The sequence below is a fragment of the Melanerpes formicivorus genome, unplaced genomic scaffold (genome assembly GCF_026170545.1).
Source record: "Melanerpes formicivorus ecotype bairdi unplaced genomic scaffold, bMelFor1.0.p_v2 SCAF_57, whole genome shotgun sequence".
Taxonomy (NCBI): Eukaryota; Metazoa; Chordata; class Aves; order Piciformes; family Picidae; genus Melanerpes; species Melanerpes formicivorus.
The window spans coordinates 2406601-2432765 of NW_027142409.1; the positions used below are offsets into that span (position 1 = coordinate 2406601).

The 26165-nt window shown below is 48.6% G+C and overlaps 1 protein-coding gene across 1 annotated transcript; it reads left to right on the plus strand.

Annotated features, from left to right (window-relative positions):
• The first annotated feature begins 1992 nt into the window (after positions 1 to 1992).
• LOC137452674 (E3 ubiquitin-protein ligase RNF144A-like) lies at positions 1993 to 26165 on the plus strand. The gene is made up of 4 exons (XM_068161302.1): positions 1993 to 2017; positions 6653 to 6860; positions 21956 to 22112; positions 26070 to 26165. Exons 1-4 carry the CDS (start codon positions 1993 to 1995, stop codon positions 26163 to 26165), a joined length of 486 nt encoding a protein of 161 aa, XP_068017403.1.

Sequence of the window (26165 nt, forward strand, 5' to 3'; positions counted from 1 at the left end):
AGATGACTCTGGGACTGATCGAGAGCCACGGCGTTTTCTTTTTGATCTAGTTTTAATAACAAAACATGCCCTGGACACCTTTCTCTCTCGCCTTAAAGAGACCAGCAGATACACTTTAATTATCACTGAAAGCAGGATTATACACATCAAATAAATCACTTTTGGATCCCAGGCATCACCTAAAGTTACTCTCTCCTCAGGCGGAATCTTAAAACCCTTTATCTCAATTGGGAGAGTGGTGGAGGTAACATTCCTGTATCTCACTGGCCATAATAAATTAATGCATTTTCCATACCATAATTTAACTCTATACATAACCCACATATAAATTGTCCGCACCAAATATTTACCCAGGTAATCCAAAATCAAACCCAAACAATATCTGTAAACCAGAGCCCCAAAATTGAAAAGAATAATCGCTCCACAAACCACAATACCTTCATGTTTGCTAATTCAGCTAGAAAACACTAAATCAATCAAGTAATAAATTAAACTAATTATCTGCCCCACGTTGGGCGCCAATAAAAAAAATGTCGTGGGGTGGAAGGGTAAGGCCAAGAAGCCTCCTCCCTTCCTCCTTGTAAAGTAAAGGGAAAGAAAAATTGAAGGGAAAGGAAAAAAAAACTCACAAGCTGAATTAGCAAAGCAGTGGAGCTATATTTACAAAGCAGTGTAGGATTTGCAGGGGAATATTTACAAATTTACAATATCTACAATATATACAAAGATATACAACACAGTAACACAGAAATGAGAGTAACCCCCCTCGGCAGAGGGGGTTCCCCACCTCCGCTCTCCCCTCTCTCCCCCCCTTTCCCCAGAATGGGATAGAAAGAGAAAGAAAAGAGAGGAAAAAAAAATGTTAGAAGCAGTTCGTGTTAATTGGAAGGGAGTTAATACCGGCTTTTATCTGGTCTTCAAGGCCGGAGCCTTGGCAGAAAGCCCAGCACAAGACAGAGCTGCTGCACGAAGAAGAGGCGGAAGCAAGACTGATAGAAAAGTCCTGGAAATGCTCAGTTCACTCCCAGTTCAGAAGGTGCTTCCTCCCACTTCACCAATGAAATAGTTTAGATTATTCTTTCCGTTTACCAACTTCCGTCCACCATATTCCCTTTCTTAAGGGGGCAATGTCAACCGGCCACGGGATATAAGTCCAGAAGTTTGGTATGAATATGGGAGTAGAGGAAAAATTGATATGGATCCAATTAAAATTCAAATAACAGACTCAAGTATTCCCATACGCATAAAGCAATATCCTATACCATTAGAAGGGAGAAAAGGTTTGAAACCTATTATAGATGAATTAAGAAACAAAGGAACACTAGAACCCTGTATGTCTCCTCACAATACCCCAATCTTACCGATAAAGAAATCAGATGGAACTTATCGTTTAGTACAGGATTTAAGAGCAGTAAATCAGAGAACATTAACTAAATTTCCTGTAGTAACAAATCCATATACATTGTTGAGTCATTTGACCCCAGAATACACTTGGTATAGTGTAATAGATTTGAAAGACGCTTTTTGGGCTTGCCCCTTAGACAAGGACTCAAGGGATTTATTTGCCTTTCAGTGGGAAGATCCTGAAACAGGAAGAAAACAGCAGTTAAGGTGGACTGTGTTGCCTCAGGGGTTCACCGAATCACCAAATTTATTTGGACAGACTTTAGAAAAACTATTACAAGGTTGGGAAATTCCAGCAAATATTAAACTCCTGCAGTATGTGGATGATCTGTTGATAGCAGGAAGAGATGAGGAAGAAACTCGGTCAGCCACAATACAGCTGCTAAACTTTTTGGGGGAAAACGGGCTTAAGGTTTCAAAGTCAAAACTGCAGTTTGTAGAGCAGGAGGTGAAATATCTGGGACATTGGTTAAGTAAGGGTAAAAAGAGGTTGGACCCTGAAAGGGTGTCAGGAATATTAGCATTAAGGGCTCCTGAGTGTAAAAAAGAAATCAGGCAGCTGCTTGGACTTCTGGGGTACTGTCGATCATGGATAGAGGGATACAGCGAAAAGGTGAAATTCCTGTATGAGAAATTGACCCTTAGTAATATCAAGTGGAGTCCAGAGGATGATGAGCGACTGGATAACATAAAAAGAATGTTGATTGAAGCCCCTGTTTTAAATCTACCTGACGTGGAGAAACCATTTGACCTTTTCGTAAGCACATCTAACCACACAGCATATGGAGTGTTAACCCAGGATTGGGCTGGAAGTAAGAAACCTGTAGGGTATTGTTCCAAGTTGTTAGATCCTGTAAGTAGGGGATGGCCAGCTTGTTTACAAGCCTTAGTGGCAACAGCATTATTAGTAGAAGAAGCACAGAAAATAACTTTTCATGCTCCTTTGAGAGTATACACTCCACATAACATAAGGGGGGTGCTGCAACAAAAGGCAGAAAAATGGCTAACAGATAGCAGAATTTTGAAATATGAGGCTATTTTAATGGAATCACCGGAACTTGAGCTTAGGACTACCAAAGCTCAGAATCCTTCACAGTTTCTGTTCGGAGAACCACCAGAAGACTTACAGCATGACTGTATCGAGATAATTGAGTTACAAACTAAAATAAGACCAGACTTAAAGGACTTTGAGTTGGATGACGGAGAGCGACTATTTATAGATGGGTCTTCCAGGATAGTGGAGGGAAAAAGAAAATCAGGATATGCCATCGTAGATGGAGAAATGAGGATAGTTGAATCAGGTCCTTTAAGTGCCAGCTGGTCAGCCCAAGCCTGTGAATTGTATGCTCTACTCCGAGCATTAGAGTTGTTAAAGAACAAATCAGGGACTATCTATACCGACTCTAAATATGCATATGGGGTAGTGCATACCTTTGGAAAACTTTGGGAGGAAAGAGGATTAATAAATACTCAGGGAAAGGGGCTTATACATCAGGAGTTAGTGGTAAAAGTCCTTAAAGCCTTAAGGGGTCCTAAAAATATTGCAGTGGTTCATATAAAGGGACATCAAAGGGGATTAGAATATCACATTCGTGGAAACAATGCTGCAGATAGTGAAGCAAGGAGTGCTGCCTTAAGGAATCAGGGAAGAGATCTGAAGATTTTACACTTAGAACAAGAAAACCCAGAAAAAGCTGAATTAAAGGTTTATCAAGAGGAAGAATTGAACAAAATAAAAGAAATGGGGGCCATACTGAAGGAGGGAAAGTGGAATCTTCCAGATGGAAAGGAAGTATTACCCAAAGCTTATGCTAGGGTAATTATGAATAGGTTGCATGCTCATACTCATTGGGGTTCTAAGGCCTTGGGAGAGGCCTTCCTTAAGCAGTATGCCTGCATTGGAGTATACGAGATAGCGAGACAAGTAACACAGGGGTGCTTGACATATCAGAAGATAAACAGAAAAACATTCAGACAGGCAGCAATGGGAGGAAGGCAAGTGGCTGTAAGACCATTTGAAAAGATACAAGTAGATTTTACTGAATTACCTAAAATAGGGAGAATTAAGTATTTGTTAGTAATAATAGATCACCTCACCCGGTGGGTGGAGGCTTTCCCTACAGCAAGGGCTACAGCACAGACTGTAGCAAAAGTGTTATTAGAAGAAGTGATTCCAAGATATGGAATAATCCAAGTAATTGACTCAGATCAAGGGACACACTTTACTTCTAAGGTTGTGAAATTATTAATGCAAGCCTTGGGAACTAGGTGGGAATACCATACTCCGTGGCACCCTCAGAGTTCCGGATGGGTGGAGAGGGTGAATCAGACCATAAAACAGCAGTTAATGAAATTGATGGTGGAGACACAAATGTCTTGGATTAAATGTTTACCATTGGCATTGTTGAACATTCGAACCAAACCCCATGGGGATATGGGTCTTTCCCCCTATGAACTGCTATATGGAATGCCCTATATCCAGGGGATGCCCCTTAAAGATAATTTAATTGAAGATTGGAATATAAAGCAATATGTCATCCAAATTGGGAAAATACTGAATGAGTTATGGAAAATGGGTATATTATCTCAGACCCCACCTTTGGGATTCACTATACATGAAATTAAAGCTGGGGATAAAGTGTTGATAAAATCATGGAAAGAGAAATCATTGTTTCCCCTTTGGGAGGGACCTTTTCTTGTTTTATTAACCACAGATACGGCTGTCCGGACTGCCGAAAAAGGGTGGACGCATGTTTCGAGAGTAAAAGGACCAGTTCAGGAATGAACGGGACCCCTGAGCCTGGAGAGATAAAAGTGACTCGGCGGAGAAAGTGAAACTGTCATCAGTACGACTTCCACGCCACCTACACAAATTGTTTGAAGTACCTCCACGACTGCAGCGAGTGCCGACAGACCAGATAAACATTCGAATAGACGTAACACCACAGTCGGAGGCTCTGGAGCATGTGGTCTTGAATCTGCACAGCACGAAAACACTGAAGAACATCCTCATTCCATTCCGTGTATAAAGCATCATAGAACTTATGAAGGATGGGTGACTTGTAAATGTTTTAATTGTTGTAAGAAATGGTTTTATATTTCTCATAATCAAAAAAATATTTTGTCCTGAATGCTGAATCTGAAAATAGGCAGTTTGGGCTGGTAAATACAGAAAACCTATTTTGTGGTGAGGAAAAGGATTTCAATCCCCATGGAAAATTATTGAAAGGGATTGGCATAAGTGGGAAATAAAGACTAGAGAAATTTTAGTTGGGAAATATCAGGAATAATTAAAAGGATTAGTAAAAGGAAAAGTAAGAGACATAAGATTTTGAAGGCAGAGGAATTGAAATAACAAAAGCACAATGGGAAATGGTAAACGAACTAACCAAGGAAGTAGAGAAGAGACTCCAAATGGAATTTTGAAGTGGGTTAAGGAGTTAAAATCTGTAGGGCTCCTGAAGAATGTAACTGCTGCCGAGAAGAAAATACACCCGGCTGCTGGTTGCACCCCAGCAGGCCGAGGAGGCAGAGTTAACATATACTGGTGGAGCCTAATTTTGATCCTAACCCTATTTGCACATAAGGAGTCCAATCAAGATCAAAAACCACGTTCCCATGTGTGGATGAATTCTCTTTCAACATTAGTAATGATATACAGATTCAAAGGAGCTAAGATCATAACCCCATTAATCATATTGATGATAGCACCATTTGAAGTAAGGTCATGGGAACAAAACACTTATCTGCATCTATTGAAAGGGATAGTGAATAGTTATAATTTGACTGATTGTTGGATCTGTTCCCGGCTACCTAAAAATTCGGCCCATGGGCTTCCTTTAATAGGAACAGCCTTTCCTAATGTAACAGAAATACAAAAAGTATTCCAAAATCATAAACATGAGGATCATATGGAGATTCCACAATCTCAGTTAAGGTGGAAATTACAATTTGAGGAACCTTTACATGCGAATATGCCAGTACCTTGTGTCCAGCGATGTTGGGAAATAACTATAGACAAGAATAAAGGGGGAAATAGAACTGACCCTGGATGTGGACACCTCCCACCAGCTCAAGGTCTCATCCAGCCTGGCCTTGAACACCTCCAGGGAGGAGGCAGCCACAGCCTCCCTGGGCAGCCTGTGCCAGTGTCTCCTCAGCCTCACTGGCAAGGATTTCTTCCTCATCTCCAGGCTCAATCTCCTCTCTCCCAGCTCAAAGCCATTGTCCCTTGTCCTGGCACTCCCAGCCCTTGTCCAAAGTCCCTCCCCAGCTTTCTTGTAGTCCCTTCAGGTAGTGGAAGCTGGGGGTTGGTCTCTTCTCCCCTAGTAACAAGGTGATAGGAGGAGAAGAAATGGCCTTGAGCTGCCCCAGGGGAGGTTTAGGTTAGAGATGAGGAGAAACTTGTTGACTGGAAGGGTTCTCCAAGCCTGGCACAGGCTGTCCAGGGGGGTGGCTGAATCCCCATCCCTGGAGGTGTTTATCAGAGGCAAAGCTGTGGTGCTGAGGGCCATGGTTCAGCCCCAGCCTTGGCACAGTTAGAGACAGGTTGGACTGGATGCTCTTCAAGGTCTTTCCCAACCAAACCCATTCTTTGGGTTACACTTGGACAGAGGCTAACTGGAAACAGAGTCCTTCTGGGCCACTGTAAGAAGCCTTTCTGCTGCCTAGCTTGGGCTGTGCTTAACTGCAGCTGAAGATGATGAGGCTGCAGAGGAGCTGTTCCCAAAGGTCTGCAGGGACAGGCCCAGGGGCAAGGGTTTGAAATGAGAGCAGAGCAGATTGAGAGTGGATGTGAGGAACAAGTTCTGCACCAGGAGGCTGCTGGAACACTGCAGCAGGTTGCCCAGGGAGGGAGCTGAGCCTCCATCCCTGGAGATCTTCAAGGTGAGGCTGGACAAGGCTCTGAGCAACCTGATCCAGTGGAGGATGTCCCTGCTGAGTGCAGGGGTTTGAGCTTTGGAGGTCCCTTCCAACCCAAACCCTTCTGTGATTCCAGGATGTCTCCTCCTCAGCTCAAGCTGAGTTCAGTGACTGAAAGCAGGGAGTTCATTCAAAGCCAGGGCACTCACTGCAGCCTGGTGCCCATTTGTAGGGCAGCCCCAGACTGATGTCTGAATTGGGAGGAATGAATGAAAAGCTTTCAGGTCTTCAAAGCCCTGCCAGTCAGGCTCAGCTGGAACAGGTTGTTGTGGGAGGCCAAGCTTGTAGCCCCCAGGGAATTCTCTTCTCTTCTGTCCCTTTCCAGAAGTGCTTTTCTATCCCTGCCGGACTTGGTGTCCATCCTTTACGTGCCAGGCAGTTTGCCAGCTCCAGGAACAGAGCCCCCAGGACCCCCAGCTGGTCCAGTGCAAGGCCTGTGACATTGAGTTCTGCTCTGCTTGCAAGTCTAACTGGCACCCAGGCCAGGGCTGCCAGGAGAACATCCCAGTCTCCCTTCTGCCAGGAGAAACGAGGTAAAGTGCTGGGAAAGATCAGGGATGTGCAAACACAGCACCCAGGCTGCAAACAGGCTGGGGGAGGGATGGCAAAGAGTTGTTTTCCTCAGGCTTTGTTTGGGAGCTGATTCCTTCACTGAAGTCATGCTGGATCCTTGGAAGCTCTGCTCCAAAACTGGGTAGCTCTTGGCAGCCTCACTCCTGGCTACCAGTCCTGGCAAAGCACAGAGGAGCTGCTTGAGCCTCTATCTATTTAGCTTTATCTTTAACTGATACAGATTCTCCATTCTTCTCATCACTAGAAGTCTCTGGAGCAGAGCCAGAGCTGTGCTTCTTTCTCTTTGATCTATGCTTAATAATGAAGCAGGCCTTAGACACTTTTTTCTCCCGACACAGAGCATATAACAAATACGCAATCACTATCATCAGCAGTAGATTCACACACATCAAATAAATCACCTTTGGATCCCAGCCATCACTTAAAATTACTCTTTCACCTACTGGAATCTTAAACTCCCTTATCTCAATTGGGAGAGTGCTCGATGTCACATTTCTGTATCTTGTAAGCCAAAAGAATGCCGTGCACCGGTCATAGAGAAGCTGAATCTTATATTTAAACCATAAATAAAATTTATGCATTAGATATTTCCCTATTTGATCAAGAAGCAAACCTAAACAATACTTGTAGATCAATACAGAACAGATTGAAAAGACTAGATGCTCTAAAATCCAAGACACTTTCATGTTTGCAAATCTGACTCGAGCAGGCAATAAATCAAGCTAATTTTGCCACACGTTGGGCATGCCAATTAAAAATGTGGTGGTGAGAGAAGGCCCAGTTCTCCCTCCCCCACTGTGGTGGTTTTAGAGAGAAGGGCCTAGGCTTCTCTCCGCCACAAATAGGAAGAAAAACCACAGCTAGCCAGCCGGAGAAGCAAAGGAAAAAAAATGCTATATTTTACAAGCAATTTTGGAGAATGCAGGATATGTACACAATTTACAGTATTTACAAGTATTGTCAAGGGTTAGAGAGAAAGGCCCAGCCTTCTCCCCCCACAAAGAGAAGAAAAAGAAATAACCACAGCTAGCCAGCCAGAGGAGCAAAAGGGAAATGCTATATTTACAAGCAATTTTTAGGGAATGCAGGATATATATACAATTTCCAGTATTTACAATATATACACAGAAATATACAGTAAATTAAAAGAAAAACAATAATACAGGAAAGAAATTCCCTCCTCTGCTGAGGAGGGTTCCCCCCTGTACTCCCTTCTCTCCCCTTTTTCCCCAAAGAGGGTTAGAAAGAGAGAAAAAGAGCAATTGTTAATAAAAGCAGTTATAAATTAAAGCAAAGTGTTAGTAGGCCACACGCTTATCTGTCCAAGGTCAGATTGGCAGAGAGCCTAGAAGCAGACGAGCTGGAAAGGGAGGAGGGAAGAATGAACTGAGGAAAGTCTCAGCTGCACTCAAAACTTAAGGTTGCATTCTACCAATCTACCAATGAAATTCGTTTAGACCTGTCTTTTGTTTACAAAATATTCAGCCAGAGTGTCACAGTACTGTTCTTTTCTTAAAGGCACAGCCTCAAACAGTCACAGTCCACCCCTTCTAAACAATTTCATTGGCTGTTTATACTGTCCATCCAATCCAAAACAATATTTACAGTTCGTAAGTAAAGTTCATAGTCCATTCAAGACTGGTAATCTGGGAGCTAAGAGAAGTTGTGATTCAGTTCCAATTACTTCAGAAGATGCTTTTATTCCTTCATAGGCAGCTAGAATCTCTCTTTCTGTTGGAGTATAATTAGCCTCTGAACCTCTGTAACCTCGACTCCAGAAACCAAGAGGTCGTCCACGTATCTCACCTGGAGCTTTTTGCCACAAGCACCAGGTTAGACCATTGTCACTTGCAGCCGTGTACAAAATGTTCTTAATATCTTCAATGTCCTCTTCAACATCTTCATCGATGATCTGGATGAGGGGGTCGAGTCAGTCATCAGCAAGTTTGCAGATGACACCAAGTTAGGGGCAGATGTTAGTCAGTTAGAGAGTAGAAAGGCTCTGCAGAGGGACCTCGACTGACTGGACAGATGGGCAGAGTCCAATGGGATGGCATTCAACAAGTCCAAGTGCCGAGTGCTGCACTTTGGCTATGGCAGTCCCATGCAGAGCTACAGGCTGGGGTCGGAGTGGCTGGAGAGCTCCCAAACAGAGAGGGACCTGGGTGTGCTGATCGACAGCCACCTGAATATGAGCCAGCAGTGTGCCCAGGTGGCCAGGAGGGCCAATGGCATCCTGGCCTGCATTAGGAATAGTGTGGCCAGCAGGAGCAGGGAGGTCATTGTGCCCCTGTACTCTGCTTTGCTTAGGCCGCACCTTGAGTACTGTGTCCAGTTCAGGGCCACTCAGTTTAAGAAGGACATCAAGGCACTTGAACATGTCCAGAGAAGGGCAACAAGGCTGGTGAGAGGCCTTGAACACAAGGCCTATGAGGAGGGGCTGAGGGAGCTGGGATTGTTTAGCCTGGAGAAGAGGAGGCTCAGGGGTGACCTCATTGCCCTCTACAACTACCTGAAAGATGGTTGTAGCTAGGAAGGGGTTGGCCTCTTCTCCCGGGCAACCAGCACCAGAACAAGGGGACACAGTCTCAAGCTGCGCCAGGGGAGGTTTAGACTCGAGGTGAGGAGGAAGTTCTTCACCGAGCGAGTCATTCGGCATTGGAACCGGTTGCCCAGGGAGGTGGTTGAGTCATCGACCCTGGAGGCGTTCAAGGGGAGATTGGACGTGGCACTTGGTGCCATGGTTTAGTCATGGGGTCTGTGTTGATAGGTTGGACTCGATGATCCTTGAGGTCTTTTCTGACCTAAGTTATACTGTGATACTGTGATACTGTGATATCTGGACCATCTCGGACAGGTCCCAGACCCACTGCTTGAACTACCTCTTGCTTTATCTGGTCAAAGGCTGCTTGTTGTTCAGGTCCCCAGTGGAAACTGTTTCTCTTTCGAGTCACATCATACAGAGGTTTCACAATCTGACTGTATCCAGGAGTGTGAAGTCTCCAAAATCCCACTATCCCCAAGAAACGTAGGGTTTCTTGCTTGTTCATGGGATTTGCCATGGTAAAGACTCTATTTACCACATCCACTGGAATGTGTTGGCGTCCATCCTGCCACCGCACTCCCAGAAACTGAATCTCTGTGGTAGGTCCTTTCACCTTGTCTCGCTTGATGGCAAAACCTGCATTCAGAAGAATGTCAATGATTTTGTTACCTTTCTTGAAGACTTCTTCAGCAGTTTTACCCCAGACGATGATATCATCGATGAACTGGATGTGTTCTGGAGCAGCACCTTTCTCCAGAGCATCATGGATTACTGCATGATGTGGTGAAGAGGTTATTAAATTTATGAATATGAAATATGATTAATGAAAATATTATTTTTATTAATTATCAGACTATTAATAACCAATGAATCACCAACTTATATACATGTTCTAGTGCACGTTCATGAAATAGATTCTGCAAGTGGCTTAATGTTATGATTAGAACTTGATTGAACTAGTTACAGACTATTTCTATATTTATATAATGAAGGGTGCAGTTCCGCTGCTTGGCCGCTCGGCGGGACGCGGGCGGCTCCTGGCTATACACAGCAATATTACAATCTTTCTATGCATCAGCGCTTACTCTGCTAGACGTGGATACTTTGAACTGAGGGCTAGTGGATGGAAAACACGTGGAAGATATTCGATTCCCTCCAGACAACAGGGATCGGTCCTGGTCGGGGTCGGCCCGTGGGGTCAGCCCTCAAAGTCAGTTTGCACGGCAGGGTGGGACGACGGTGGCTGGTAGGTGGGCTCGGAGGACGCGGCAGCAGGCAAAGCTACAGGGGTCGGCCCAACCACGGTGATTCTTGGGGCTGATGCAAACAGCTTCGGGAGAGAATGGGGCTGCGGCGGATTCTCGTTTACTGATCTTAAAGGAGCAGCGGGACTCTCGAAGTGGTCCCAGGTTCGGTGCAGTATAGGCACAAACAATGCCTTAGTCTTCCCTGAGATTCACAGGGCTCAGAGCGGCACACGTGGTGGTTCCTCTCCCGCTACGGCGCGGCTAGGCATACGTGGACTCGGTATCGATCAAGTCCCTTTTTCCCCGGCAACTGGCCAGATCTTACCCTCAGCGGTCGATCCAGTCCTCCGGTAGCACGGTGGGCTCTCCCGGTCGGTACGACTGGCTGTAGCGACGCTGGATTCCTCAGAAACAGTGATGGTCCTCCCTCTGTGCTTCTCACCATGCAGGGGCTTTCAGTATTCGTGCATGTATAACAGAAGCTAACTACAATAAGCTCAATGGCAAAGGCTGCAGCTCGAGAGTTGCTCTCGCGAGCAAGCACAGAGACAAAGTGAATGAGGGGGCAACTTGTTTACCAACTGGGGTGATACTTATAGATTCCTCGAGGCTGGGCTTGACCAATGGGCACTCTCATAAACAACTGGCTTCAGCCTATAGAAAGCGTGAAGCTAGAATTATGCCCATATTTGGTGTCAGCCCGAGCACTGCATGCGCTGGGTGTGTGCTGGCCTGGCTAATGCCTTGGCTTTTGTCTTCCTCCTGGAGGAGGGGGAACTTGTCCACATGCTGGGACAAGATTCAGTATCGGGGCATAATGTGCCTTCACCACACATGACAGATGCTTGAGCTGTGGATCCAGCCCATTGGCAATCTGTTGAAAGTGTACTGGATTCCTCTGCATATGAAAGCAAACTGAGGCCTGCATTCCTCTGCTATGGGAATAGAGAAAAATGCATTAGCAATGTCTATGGTAGCATAACATTTGGCCTCTGCATTCCAGCTCATACTGGAGTTCCATCATTTCTGGTACTGCTGCACTCATAGGTGGTGTTACTTCATTCAGGGCTCGGTAGTCTACCGTCAGACGCCAGTCTCCATTCTGCTTCCGCACAGGCCACACTGGACCGTTGAAAGGTGAATCAGTTTTGCTGACAACTTTCTGACTCTCCAACTGACGAATCAGATTCTGAATGGGCAACAAAGAGTCACGGTTGGTTCTGTATTGTCTGTGATGCACAGTCTGAGAAGCAACCGGCAATTTAATGTCCTGTATCTTGTGTTGTCCCACAACTGCAGATTCATCAGAAAGTTCAGGTCTAGCAGATAGTTTCAGTTTTTGTCCATCAATTTCTATAGAAGCTACTCCAAAAGCCCATTTGTAACCTCTAGGGTCTTTGAAACACCCTACTCTCAGAAAATCAATTCCCAAAATACAAGGTGCATCAGGTCCGGTCACAACTGTATGCTCCCTCCATTGTTTACCAGTTAAACTTATATTAACCTCCACCTTACTTAACTCTTGAGATCCACCAGTGACTCCCAGAATAGTTATAGACTCTGATCCCTGATAATTTGATGGCATTATGGTGCACTGAGCTCTTTTGTCAACCAAGGCCCTGTACTTCCGAAATTGTGAAGTGCCAGGCCACTGGATGTACACATCCCAATAGATTCCATTATCTCTGTTATCCCTCTCCTCCCCCTGGCAGGAGGCAGGGCACCCCTAGTTATGGGGAACATGCCCACATGTGCATTGAGCACAGTGTGCAGAGTTATAACTGGAGCCACTGTTTCATAGTTTCATAGTTTCATAGTTTCATTCAGGGTTGGAAGGGACCACAAGGATCATCTAGTTCCAACCCCCCTGCCATGGGCAGGGACACCCCACACTACAGAGCCTCATCCAGCCTGCTCTTAAACACCCCCAGGGACGGGGCCTCGACCACCTCCCTGGACAACCCATTCCAGGGTTTCACCACTCTCATGGTGAAGAACCTCCTCCTCACATCCAGCCTGAATCTCCCCACCTCCAGCTTCATTCCATTCCCCCTAGTCCTATCACTACCTGAGATCCTGAGAAGTCCTTCCCCAGCCTTCCTGTAGGCCCCCTTCAGATACTGGAAGGCCACAATTAGGTCTCCTCGGAGCCTTCTGTTCTGCAGACTGTACAGCCCCAACTCCTTCAGTCTGTCCTCATAGGAGAGGTGCTCCAGCCCTCTGATCATCCTCGTGGCCCTTCTCTGGACACGTTCCAGCACCTCCACATCCCTCTTGTAATAGGGGCTCCAGAACTGGACACAGTACTCCAGGTGGGGTCTCACCAGGGCTGAGTAGAGGAGGAGGATCACCTCCCTCGACCTGCTAGCCACACTTCTCCTGATGCAGCCCAGGATCTGATTGGCTTTGCGGGCTGCAAGTGCACACTGAGAGCTCATGTTGAGCTTTTTGTCCACCAGCACCCCCAAGTCTCTCTCCTCAGGGCTACCCTCCAGCCAGTCACTGCCCAGCCTGTATTTGTGCCTGGGATTGCCTCGACCCAGATGCAGGACCCTGCACTTGCTCTTATTGAACTTCATGAGGTTGGCCTGTGCCCACCTCTCCAGCCTGTCAAGGTCCCTCTGGATGGCCTCCCTTCCCTCCAGCGTGTCTGCTGCACCACACAGCTTGGTGTCATCAGCAAACTTGCTGAGGGTGCACTCAGTGCCACTGTCCATGTCCCCCACAAAGATGTTGAATAAGACAGGTCCCAGGACTGATCCCTGAGGGACTCCGCTTGTCACTGGCCTCCACTGGGACATGGAGCCATTGACAGCCACTCTTTGGGTGCGGCCATCAAGCCAGTTCCTTATCCATCTAGTGGTCCACCCATCAAACCCATGTGTCACCAGTTTGGAGACCAGGATGTGGTGTGGGACAGTGTCAAAGGCTTTGCTCAGGTCCAGGTAAACGACATCAGTTGCTCGCCCCTCATCTATTAATTTTGTCACCTGCTCATAGAAGGCCACCAGGTTGGTCAGGCAGGATTTGCCCTTGGCAAAGCCATGCTGACTGTTCCCAATCACCTCTTCACTATTCTTTTGAGCGAGTAGTGACTCCAGGAGGATCTGTTCCATGATCTTTCCAGGCACAGAGGTGAGACTGACTGGCCTGTAGTTCCCTGGTTCCTCCTTCTTGCCCTTTTTGAAGATGGGGGCAATGTTTCCCCTTTTCCAGTCTGTGGGGACTTCACCAGACTGCCAGGACTTTTGAAATATAATAGAGAGGGGTTTAGCAACCTCATCTGTCAGTTCTTTCAGTACCCGTGGGTGTAACCCGTCGGGTCCCATGGACTTGAACACTTTCAGGTTCTTCAGATGATCACGAACCTGATCTGCACTTACAATGGGCAGTTCTTCCTCCCCGTCCCTGGCTTTGACTTCCATAACATCAGGAGTGTGGCTAGAGGCCCTTGCAGTGAAGACTGAGGTAAAGAAGTTATTAAGTACCTCAGCCTTTTCCTCATCACATGTGACCATGTCACCATTTTCCTTTCTGAGGGGGCCCACACCTTCCCTAGTCTTCTTCTTCCCATTAATATACCTGTAAAAGTTCTTAGTATTCCCTTTAATCTCCCTGGCTAGATTCAACTCAAACTCTGCTTTGGCTTTCCTAACCAGGACTCTTGCTGCTCGGGCAGCTTCCTTGTATTCCCCCTGTTCTACCTGTCCTTCCCTCCACTTCCTGTAGAGTTTCCTTTTAAGTAATAGTGTGTCCAGTAGCTCCTTGCCCATCCAGGCAGGCCTCCTAGCATTCTTACCTGCTTTTCTCTTTGTTGGTACACAGAGCTCCTGGACACAGAGGAGGTGGTCCTTGAATACTGACCAGCTGTCCTGGGTCCCTCTTCCCTCCAGGGCTTTGTCCCACGACACTTTGGCTAGCAGATCCCTGAAGCGATCAAAATCTGCATGCCTAAAGTCTAGGGTCGTGAGCTTGGAATACTTCCTCCTGATTGCCCTGAGGATGTTAAATTCAACTGCTTCATGGTCACTGCAGCCAAGGCCGTCTATGAGCCTCACATTGCTTACCAGCCCTTCCCTGTTGGTGAGAACAAGGTCCAGCATAGCACCATTTCTTGTTGGTTCCTCCACCATTTGGAGGAGGAAATTGTCTTCTATGCAGTCCAGGAACATCCTGGATTGCTGGTGCCTTGCTGTGTTGTCCCTCCAGCAGATATCCGGGTGGTTGAAATCACCCATGAGGACCAGGGCTTGTGACCTGGAAGCTGCTTCTATTTGCCTATGGAGGGCCTCATCTGCTTGGATCTGCTGGTCAGGTGGCCTGTAGGAGACCCCCACAGTAATATCTTCTTCCCCTGTCCTGCCTTTAATTTTGACCCTTATGCTCTCAACTAGCTTATCATCCCTCCCCAGTTGGAGCTCCACTGATTCCAACTGGCTATTGACATAGAGGGCAACACCTCCTCCTCTCCTTCCCTGCCTATCCTTCCTAAAGAGTTTATACCCATCTATCCCTACATCCCAGTCATGGGATTCATCCCACCAAGTTTCAGTAACAGCCACTATGTCGTGGCATCCCAGCAGCACAGTGGCCCTTAACTCATCCTGTTTGTTGACCAAGCTGCGCGCATTCGCATAGAAGCACTTCAGCTGGGCTGGCCCTGTCCTCCTCTTGTGCCAATTCCCCTCGGTTTCCACAGAATGTCCTGGTGGATCATTCGTGGCTTGCCTCAGGGTAGCAAGTTGAGAGCCCTTACCAGCTCTCCTTCTCTCTACTGCTGGTGAGCTGCCCCTCTGTTTGTCACCAGCCAGCAGGAGACTATTAACCCCTTCCCCCTTCAAATCTAGTTTAAAGCCCTATCAATGAGCCCTGCCAACTCCTGCCCCAGGATTCTTATCCCCCTCTGGGACAAGTGTGTCCCATGAGTTGTTTTCAGCTCAGGTGCCTTGAAAACCAATCCATGATTGTGGAACCCAAAGCCCTGTCGATGGCACCAGCCCCTGAGCCATGAATTGATCTGTCAGCCCTTCCTCAGTGTGTCCTCATCCATTGCTGACGTTAGAGGGATGGCAGAGAACACGACTTGAGCCCCTGATCCCTTTAGCATTTGCCCTAAGGTTCTGAAGTCTTTTTTAATAGATTGTGAGCCTCTCATTGTTACATCGTCACTGCCCACCTGAAAGACCAGCAGTGGGTAGTAGTCCGAAGGACTCACGAGGTTGGGAATTCTATCTACAACATCTTTTACTTGGGCACCAGGGAGGCAGCTGACCGCTCTATGAAATGGGTCTGGTCTGCATATTGGGCCCTCTGTTCCCCTCAGTAGGGAGTCTCCTATGACGATGACCCTGCGAGGTTTCTTTTCTGGGTAAGTTTTGATGGCTGGCCTGAGGCAACCTGTCATTGGTGCAGCTTCTGACCTTCTTGGGTCCTCGACCTTACCAATGACCTGTTCCTCCTGCAGAGCCTGTTGGAGCTACTAGAGTTGTTCTGGGAAACTGTGGAAGTAACAGCTACCCTTCTGGTATTGCTGCCTCGGGTTCTGCCACTTTGCAATTCCCTCAGTCTCCTGAAAAGATTAGAAGTTGGTTGGCCATCCCACCTGTTCATGTTCTCACCAAACTGATCATGCAGAGTTGTCCAAATGGTTCTACGTGACTGCCTTGGTGGTCTGTTTTGGTTTTATCTGTTTTGGAATGACCTCCTTGGAGGACGTCTATTCCTCACAGATGAAACTTGTATCCACCTGGAGGAAGAATTCGAATTATCTCTCTGTGCCAATTGGTATATGGAATCTTTCAGCTCTCTCATGCAATTCTCAATTTTTCCAGACAGAGTTTCAATGGCTTCAACCAAAGAAACACGTGTCATGCTATCCTCCAATTGTCTCATTTGATCAGTGAATTGGCCAACCGTAGAAGGTGCTCCACCATAATTTCTTGACACAATTCTGCTCGCCAGAATATTTACATAATTAGAAGGAGCAAGCTTGATGAGCTTTTTAGCAAGACCAATACCCACAGGAATGTCATCAGGATTCAGAGTTTCATGTTCACCATAGAGTTTCTCTCTAACAGCAAATTCTCTCAGGCGCTTAATTCCCTCCTCTATGGTAGTCCAGGGTTTAGGATTCCATGGAAGATCATCTCGGGAAGGGTATCTCAGGGCAACTGCAAATAAAAGGTGTACCCACAGATTAACCTTACCGAGAATCTTGGCTCGATGTCTATCTATTCCATTATCCTTCAAGGGAGTTCCTAACTGAGCTGCTGACTTGACCATTAGAGCTGGAGCACCTGTATCATAACATCTACTAAGCCAAGCTAGAACTGGCTCCTTATCTGCTCTGGTATAATCTTTACAGACATTTGTCAATTCTTCGCGGGGTGAAGAACATCCAGAAAAGTTCAGCTGAAGAAAGAAAGAAACCACAGCTAGCTCAGTCGGAGGAGCAAAGGGTAAAAGCTATATTTACAAGCAAGATGAAATGCAGGTTGTATATACACAATATATATACAGTATTTACATTATATACAGAAATACACAGCAAAGAAAGTAATACCCTCCTCCGTACAGTGGATTGTTCCCCCCTGTACCCCCTCCCTCCCCTTACCTCCCTTTTTCCCAAAAAAGGGTTAGAGAGAGAGAAAAGGTAGTTATTAAGGAGTAAAATTCTTATTAGGCTTTGAAGTGCATGCAGGGATTAGTTTTGCTTATCTGTTATCCAGGGTCATTCCGGCTAGTTGCTCAGGAGACAGGCTGGAAAGGCAGAACAGACTGGACTGAGAAAAGATTCCAACTGAATTAAAAGTTAAAGTTGCATTCTACCAATCTAGCAATGAAATTAATTTAGAATATCTGATTGTTTTCATTTTAATACCAAAACATTCAACCAGAGTCCCAGCAAATGTCCCTTTCTTAAAGGCACAGCCTCAAACGGTCACAGCACCCCAGGGGGAAAAACACCCAGGCAGCTCAGGAGCTCCCTTCAGAGGAGATCTTAGCACCAGAGAATTGTCTGGGTTGGAAAAGCCTTCTAGGATCATGTCCAATGATCAACCCAACCCCACCAAGTGCCATGGCCACAGGTTGCTTGACCACCTCCTGGGATGGGGACTCTACCACCTCCCTGAGCAGCTTGTGCCAGCCCCTGACCACTCTTGCAGCAAAGAAATGTATTGATGATCTGGATGACGGCATTGAGTTCATCATCAGTAAGTTTGCAGATGACACCAAGCTGAGTTGATCTGTTAGAGGGTAGGAGAGCTCTGCAGAGGGACCTTGACAGGCTGGACAGATGGTCAGAGCCCAAGGGCATGAGATTGAACACATCCAAGTGCCGGGTTCTGCACATCGGCCACAACAACCCCATGCAGTGCTACAGGCTGGGGACAGAATGGCTGAGAGCAGCCGGGCAGAAAGGGACCAGGGGGTAGAGCTTGAGATGAGCCAGCAGGGTGCCCAGGTGGCCAAGAAGGCCAAGGGCATTCTGGCCTGCATCAGGAACAGTGTGGCCAACAGGAGCAGGGAAGTCATTCTGCCCTGTGCTCAGCACTGGTCAGGCCACACCTTGAGTCCTGTGTCCAGTTCTGGGCCCCTCAGTTTAAGAAAGATGTTGAGATGCTGGAAGGTGTCCAGAGAAGGGCAACAAAGCTGGGGAGGGGTCTGGAGCACAGCCCTGTGAGGAGAGGCTGAGGGAGCTGGGGTTGCTTAGCCTGGAGAAGAGGAGGCTCAGGGGAGACCTTCTTGCTCTCTCCAACTCCCTGAAGGGAGGTTGTAGCCAGGTGGGGGATGGTCTCTTCTTACAGGCAAGCAGCACCAGAACAAGAGGACACAGTCTCAAGTTGTGCCAGGGGAGGTTTAGGGTGGAGGTGGGGGAGAAATTCTTCCCAGCAAGAGAGATTGGCCATTGGGATGTGCTGCCCAGGGAGGTGGTGGAGTCACCATCCCTGGAGGTGTTTAGGAAGAGCCTGGATGAGGCCCTTGGTGCCTGTGAGAGTCTAATAAGTTTGCCTCTCTCTGTGTGAGTCAACAAAGATAAAGTGATAGCAGAGCCACTGGAAAGAAGGTGGAAAGAATCCTGTCCACCAATCCTGGATGCAAATCAGCTTGTGATTGCATCGTGATAACACGGGACTACAACAATGGACCCAAGGACCCAGCCATCACACCTTTAGGGCAAGATAATCTCCACCTGTTTCCTGAGCCTTGTCTGGATGGAGATGGGGTAGACGGAGATTCCCCCCCCTCCAGCCAGGATCTTGCCCAAACATGCAGATTTCCTGCCACTGGAATTCCTGAGGGACAATATTTGAATACATACCTAAGGACTAAAAAAACTGTATAAAAGACTTGAGCAACTACTGGTTTGTAGAGAGAAACAGAGGAGAAAAAACGGGGAGAAAAACGGAGATGAAGGAAAACACAGGAGACGGGCCAGGCCGCTGAGAAGCCGGGACAATGCTGCTCCGGAGAAAAGAAGCTGCCCGGAGGACCACAGCTCCAGCCAAATCCTCAGCACCCTTTCTCTACAGACCCAGGCTGCCCAGAGGAGCCTCAGCACCGTTCCTGTATCAACCCAACATCTCCCCAGAGGACCACAGCTGTTCTCCAGCAAAAGCCTCACCACGGTTTCTCTACAAACCCAACATCTCCTGCAGCACCTTTCCTCCACAGACTTTAACTGTCTTGGGGGGGATGAGGGGTGTGGTAATATAATTCCTTTCCTCTTCTATCTCTCGTCCCTCTCTCTCTCTCTCTTTATTTTCTCCCTCTCCCTTTCTTATGTCCACTTTCTCTATGTAATAAATAGTCTAGCTGTTGATACTTTGGCCTCGTTTGTGCCTTTAATTTCACAACACGGGAATATTTAAAAGAACTGTGTCTCCAGACCGAGACATCTAATGTCTCCGGACCATGACAGTGCCATGGTTTAGTTGATCAGATGGTGCTGGGTGATAGGTTGGACTGGATGATCTCTGAGGTCTTTTCCAACCTGGTTAAATCCATTCCATTCCATTCCATTCCATTCCATTCTATTCTACTACATTCTAACCCTCCTCTGGTGCAATGTGAGGCCACTTCCTCTCTTGTTTAAGCCTTAACTCCTCTCCTTTCAAGCTTTGCTGGTCCATGACTTGCTTGGATGCTGTCATGCTGTGTTCCTGGGCAAATGTGGTAACTGCCAACACTGCTTGTTGTGTTTGCTTGAGCAGAGCTGAAGCTCAGTCAACCTCATGAGCAGCTAAATCAACCTTTTCTCTCTTTTGGGGCTTGGTTTCTTTCATTTTATTTGATTTTTCCTTGTTGGTTTTTTTCCCCTCCCCTGAGGTTTGTTTTATTCATCCTTTTGGAGCATAAACTGCCAGGAGCAGTCTGTGCCAGCAGCCATGTGGAGTTATGGATTCAGAGTGGTTTGTTGGGGTCATTTCCTTTGCTGGTTGCCCCTGGTGTGTTTGTCCTTGCATCCTGCCCCTGGGCAAATCAATCAGGCCCAATCCAGCCAGGCTCAGCCCTGCTTTCCAGCAAACTGTTGATTCCTCATCAGTTGTTCTCAGCTCTCCCACTGGCAGTGGGCTGCTGGAAGTGGCACTTATGAAGGTCCCTGGAAGTGTCCTTTGTTTAGGAGCATTCTGGGGGCTAGTGGCCAGAAAACCTGAAGATGGTAGGGAACTTCTGTCAGAGGAAATAAAGCTTCTTCCAGGCTTCCTGTGGTGTCTGCTAGATGAGGGAACATCCTCTGCTCTTAAGGCAAGGAGAGGTGATGCTGACCCTAACTGAGGAACATGGATTCATGGAGTGGGTTGGGTTGGAAAGGACTTCAAATATCCTCTAGTTGCACATCTTCTGGCACTGGTAGGCATGCCCTCCACCAGCCCAGGCTGCTCAAGGCCTCATCCAGCCTGGCCTTGAAGACCTCCAGGGAGGTGGCATCCACAACCTCCCTCTCAGATCACAGAATCATAGAATCACCAAGGTTGGAAAAGACCTCAAAGATCATCGAGTCCAACCTGTCACCACAGACCTCATGACCACCATGGCACCAAGTGCCACATCCAATCCCCTCTTGAACACCTCCAGGGATGGGGACTCCACCACCTCCCTGGGCAGCACATTCCAATGGCTAACAACTCTCTCGGTGAAGAACTTTCTCCTCACCTCCAGCCTAAACCTCCCCTGGCACAGCTTGAGACTGTGTCCTCTTGTGCTGGTGCTGGGTGCCTGGGAGAAGAGACCAACCCCCACCTGGCTACAACCTCCCTTCAGGATCAACTCTTAAGAGATCAACATGTCCCAAAAAACTTCATCATTCCTGATGTGGAGGTGAATTCCTCAGAAGGATCCGTCAGGGAAGGCAGCAAGAAGCAATCCCTCCCTGGTGCCCCAGGCTGAAGCTCTTTGCTCTGAGCTTGTAGTGTCATCAGATTGGATGTTGGGAAGAAGTTGTTCCCCATGAGAGTGGTGAGAGACTGGCACAGGTTGCCCAGGGAGGTGGTGGAAGCCTCATGCCTGGAGGTGTTTTCAGCCAGGCTGGATGTGGCTGTGAGCAACCTGCTGTAGTGTGAGGTGTCCCTGCCCATGGCAGGGGGTTGGAACTGGCTGAGTCTTGAGGTCCCTTCCAACCCTGACAATTCTGTGATCAAGGAACTGCCTGAAAGAAGGAGGCAGAAAAAAGGAGAATGATCAGGACACAGGAAAGTGTGAACTGGCTGCTGTTCATCTGATCTAGCCCAGGAGCAAACTGTGTCCTGTCTCTTAGTGTCCCTGGGCACTCCATCATTTGATAGCCCAATCCCAGCTGAGAAAGGAGACTGGGAAAAGATCCACAGCTTGAAATGGAAATGGGCTGAATGAAATGGCCAGACTGGCACCAAGGCAAAGCAGATGAAGTTAGGCTCAGCCCAGCAAAGGTGCAGCAGGCACAGGACAGAGGAAGGCAGATCCCTAAGAGGAGGAGAAGGACAAGGGGAAGGAGGAGGAAGGGGAGAGGGAGGAGGGGAAGGAAAGGAGAAGGGGAAGGAAGGAGAGAAGAAGGAAAAGGAAGAGGAGACACAGTCCTGCAGGTGAGGTCTGAGAGGGGCAGAGGGGCAGGATCCCCTCTCTGCATCTCTGGCAATGGGCACTGGCAGCTCAGAAGGCCAAGGGCAGCTGAGCTGCCCCCTGGCCAGCTGCCCCCTGGCCAGCTTCTCCCCCACCAGCACCCCCAAATCCATCTCTGCCCACCCAGCGTAACCAGTTGCTGCCTTTGCCCTCCCCTCCCCAGCTCTGTCCTGAAGGAGGAAGATGATGATGCTGATGATGCTCCCATCAAGCGCTGCCCCAAGTGCAAGGTCTACATCGAGCGGGATGAGGGCTGTGCCCAGATGATGTGCAAGAACTGCAAGCATGCCTTCTGCTGGTACTGCCTGGAGTCTCTTGATGTGAGTGCCCTGCTTCTGCTTCTGCTCCTCACAGCCTTGCAGATCCATTGCTTGGCTGGCTCTTGAACCCCTACAGTTGCAGCCCTCTGCCTGCCACCTGACTTGGTGGAGGAGAGGGGCAGCAGAGCTGACACTGGGAGGGTGAGGGGGACTTGGGTGGCCTTGTTTTGCCTAGCTGACCTCTGTGCTCTTAGAATCCTAGAACCCAGTGGCCAAGGGATTTCATTCTACAGGCTGGGGACAGTGTGGTTGGAGAAAGGCAGAAAGGGACCTGGGGGGACTGGGTGACAGCAGCAAAACAGGAGCCAGCAGTGTGCCCAGGTGGCCAAAAAGGCCAAGGGCATCGTGACCTGCATCAGGAACAGTGTGGCCAGCAGGAGCAGGGAAGTCATTCTGCCCTGTGCTCAGCACTGGTTAGGCCACACCTTGAGTCCTGTGTCCAGCTCTGGGCTCCTCAGTTCAAGAAGGACATTGAGAGACTTGAAGGTGTCCAGAGAACGGCAACAAAGCTGGGGAGAGGTCTGGAGCACAGCCCTGTGAGGAGAGGCTGAGGGAGCTGGGGTTGCTTAGCCTGGAGAAGACCTTCTTGCTCTCTCCAACTCCCTGAAGGGAGGTTGTAGCCAGGTGGGGGTTGGTCTCTTCTCCCAGGCAAGCAACACCAGAACAAGAGGACACAGTCTCAAGCTGTGCCAGGGGAGGTTCAGGATGGAGGTGAGGAAGAAGTTCTTCCCAGCAAGAGAGATTAGCCATTGGAATGTGCTGCCCAGGGAGGTGGTGGAGTCACCATCCCTGGAGGTGTTCAAGAAAGGCTTGGATGTGGCACTTGGAGCCATGGTTTAGTTGTCAGGAGGTGTTAGGTATTAGGTAGTAGGTTGGGTTTGATGATCTTTTGAGGTCTTTTCCAACCTTATTGATTCTATGATTTAGGATCATCATTCAAAGTGTCAGAATGAATAAAAGCAGAGTTCCCAACTGGAAATACACAGCAGGAAATCCAATCAACTAGACCATGGCACTAAGATACTTTGACTTTGTGATGACTACTTAAGGCTAACAAGGAGCTGGAAACTAAATCAGCTGAGAAATTTGCTCCCACTTAAAACAACAGCAAAATAGAATCAGAATTGTTAGGGTTGGAAGGGACCTCAAGGCTCAGCCAGTTCCAACCCTCCTGCCATGGGCAGGGACACCTCACACTACAGCAGGTTGCTCACAGCCACATCCAGCCTGGCTGCAAACACCTCCAGGCATGAGGCTTCCACCACCTCTCTGGGCAACCTGTGCCAGTCTCTCACCACCCTCATGGGAAACAAATTCTTCCTAATGTCTAATCTAAATCTCCTCTCCTGTCTTTTGGATCCATCCCCCCCAGTCCTATCACTCCCTGACACCCTCAGAAGTCCCTCCCCAGCTTTCTTGGAGCCCCCTGCAGATCCTGGAAGGCCACAATTAGGTCTCCTGGGAGCGTTCTCCTCTCCAGCCTGCACAACCCCAACTCCCTCAGTCTGTCCTCACAGCAGAGCAGCTCCAGCCCTCTGCTCATCCTCGTGGCCCTTCTCTGGACACCTTCCAGCACCTCCAGACCCTTCCTGTACTAGTCAGTGAATGATTGTTGCCTGTGTCAGTCCATCAATGATTGTTCAAGTCAGTAACTAATTTAATAAAAAGTAAAATTGTATTAAATGAAGCTGTGAAATTAGATCAAATTGTGTGAAGGATGTGGAGCTCCTGGAGCAGATCCAGAGGAGGTCACAAAGATGATCAGAGTCTAGAGAACCTCCCCTATGAGGACAGGCTGGGAGAGTTGAGGCTGTTCAGCCTGGAGAAGGCTCCAGGGAGACCTCAGAGCAGCCTCCCAGTATCTGAAGGGGCTTCGGGAGAGCTGGGGAGGGACTTGTGACAAGGGCTGGGAGTGCCAGGATGAGAGACAATGGCTTTGAGCTGGGAGAGGATATTGAGACTGGAGATGAGGAAGAAATCCTTGCCAGTGAGGGTAGGGAGACACTGGCACAGGCTGCCCAGGGAGGCTGTGGCTGCCTCCTCCCTGGAGGTGTTCCAGGCCAGGCTGAATGAGGCCTTGAGCAGCCTGGGCTGGTGGGAGATGTCCCTGCCCATGGCAGGGGGGTGGAACTGAATGATCTTGAAGGTCCCTCCCAACCCATTGCATAATTCTTTGATTTGTTTTTGTCTGTCAATAGTCAGTGCTGTGAGGGGCAATGGTTTGGGGCTGGAGCAGGGGGGGATTTAGGTTGGACCTCAGGAGGAAGTTCTGCACAGTGAGGCTGGGGAGACACTGGCACAGGCTGTCCAGGAGGGTGGTTGAGGCTCCATCCCTGGAGACATCCAAGGTCAGCCTTGCTGTGTCCCTGGGCAGCCTACTGCAGCTGGGGGTGTCCCTGCTGCCTGCAGGGGGCTTGGACAGGATGCCCTTTGAGGGGTCCCTTCCAGCCATCTGTGAAGCTGGGAGGCCCAAGGGAGGTTCAGGCATGTGGCCTCAGCCCAGGGAAGTTCAATAAACTCTGGGTTTGGTGTGTCGGCAGCCAGGCCCATCTGTTTACCATTCATTGTCTTCTCTTGGGCAAGAAATAAATCTGACATGCAAAGAAGACAATGATCTGCCCCCAGCAGGCCTTGGTCAGTCTATAAGCTGCTGCTGTCATGTATTTATGGAGGTTCTTTTGAAATCAGCCTCTTATCATGGCCAAGGATCAGAGGATATCCAGCAGCAGCTGTTTCCAGCTCATCTGGTTTGTTCTACAGCATTGGAAACAATGGCAAAGGAAATGTTGGAGGTTCCTGAAAGCTGCTCTGCCTCCTTGGGACCTGGGGTTGTCCTGTTGGAATGCTTCACTCTCCATCCTGAGCTGCTCAGTCAGAGGCAGTGTTCCCTTAGAGCCAGGCCTGCTCTCCTGGCTGCCTCACAAAGGGATGGAAGGACAGAGAGGGTCTGGGCTGCAGCCAGGGGAGTGTGGGCAGCAGGGCAGGAGAGGGGGTTCTGACCCTGGGCTCTGCTCTGCTCAGACCTCACCTCCAATCCTGCCCCCAGCTCTGCTGTCCCCAGCAGGAGAAAGATACAGAGCTGCTGGAGAGAGGCCAGAGGAGGCCACGAAGATGCTCCAAGGGCTGGAGCAGCTCTGCTGGGAGCACAGGCTGAGGGAGCTGGGGCTGTGCAGCCTGCAGAGGAGAAGGCTCCAGGGACACCTCAGAGCTGCCTGCCAGGACCTGAAGGGATCCTGCAGGAAGGCTGCAGGGAGACTTCTTCTGAGGGGGTCTGGAGCCAGGCCAAGGGGGAATGCTTTGGGGCTGAGGCAGAGCAGGGTCAGACTGGAGCTGAGGAAGAAGTTCTTCAGCAGGAGGCTGCTGAGGCTCTGGCCCAGGCTGCCCAGGGAGGCTGTGGCTGCCTCCTGCCTGGGGGTGTTCAGGGCCAGGCTGGATGAGACCTTGAGCAGCTGAGTCTAGCTGGGAGGTGTCCCTGCCCCTGGAGGGGAGGTTGGAGTGGATGAGCTGTGAGGTCCCTTCCAACCTGAGCCACTCTATAATCCCTTCTGCAAAATCTGTGTTGTCCTTCTCCTCTTCAGGTGGTAAAAGGGAGCAGCTCTGGGGAGCCTTCAGAGCAAGGATTCCTAGTTGCACAGAGTGGTTTCCTTTCCCTGTGCTGTTCCTCTGTGCTTGTCTTCCTGGCTCCTCTTGCTGACCTCCAAGCTAGCATTCAGCTGTGCAGCTGCAGAGCCTTTGGGAGCAGAGTTCAGTGGACAGGTGGAGCACTTGCTAAAGAAACCTGTTTGTGAAGGCAGCCCTCAGTGAAGCTCTTTGGAAAGGTTGGGCCTGGCCATATCCTCCCTGCTCAGCTTTCTCCCTCCCAGCACAACTCCTGGTGGGGAGATTTGGTCTCTTCTGATTTGCAGAACAGTTTGTGCTTTCATTGATTTGGATACTTTTTTGTCTCATGTTTTGCAGGATGACTTCCTCCTCATCCATTATGACAAAGGACCTTGTAGGAACAAGCTGGGACACTCCAGGGCATCTGTGATCTGGCACAGGACACAGATATAG

Excerpts from the sequence above, each read along its gene's own strand:
- LOC137452674 (XM_068161302.1), top strand. The coding sequence starts at position 1,993 with ATGGATAGAGGGATACAGCGAAAAG. Across the intron at positions 2,018-6,652 it reads TAGAGGGATACAGCGAAAAG|AAGTGCTTTTCTATCCCTGC; the intron begins GTGAAATTCCTG and ends GTCCCTTTCCAG. Across the intron at positions 22,113-26,069 it reads ACTGCCTGGAGTCTCTTGAT|GATGACTTCCTCCTCATCCA; the intron begins GTGAGTGCCCTG and ends CATGTTTTGCAG.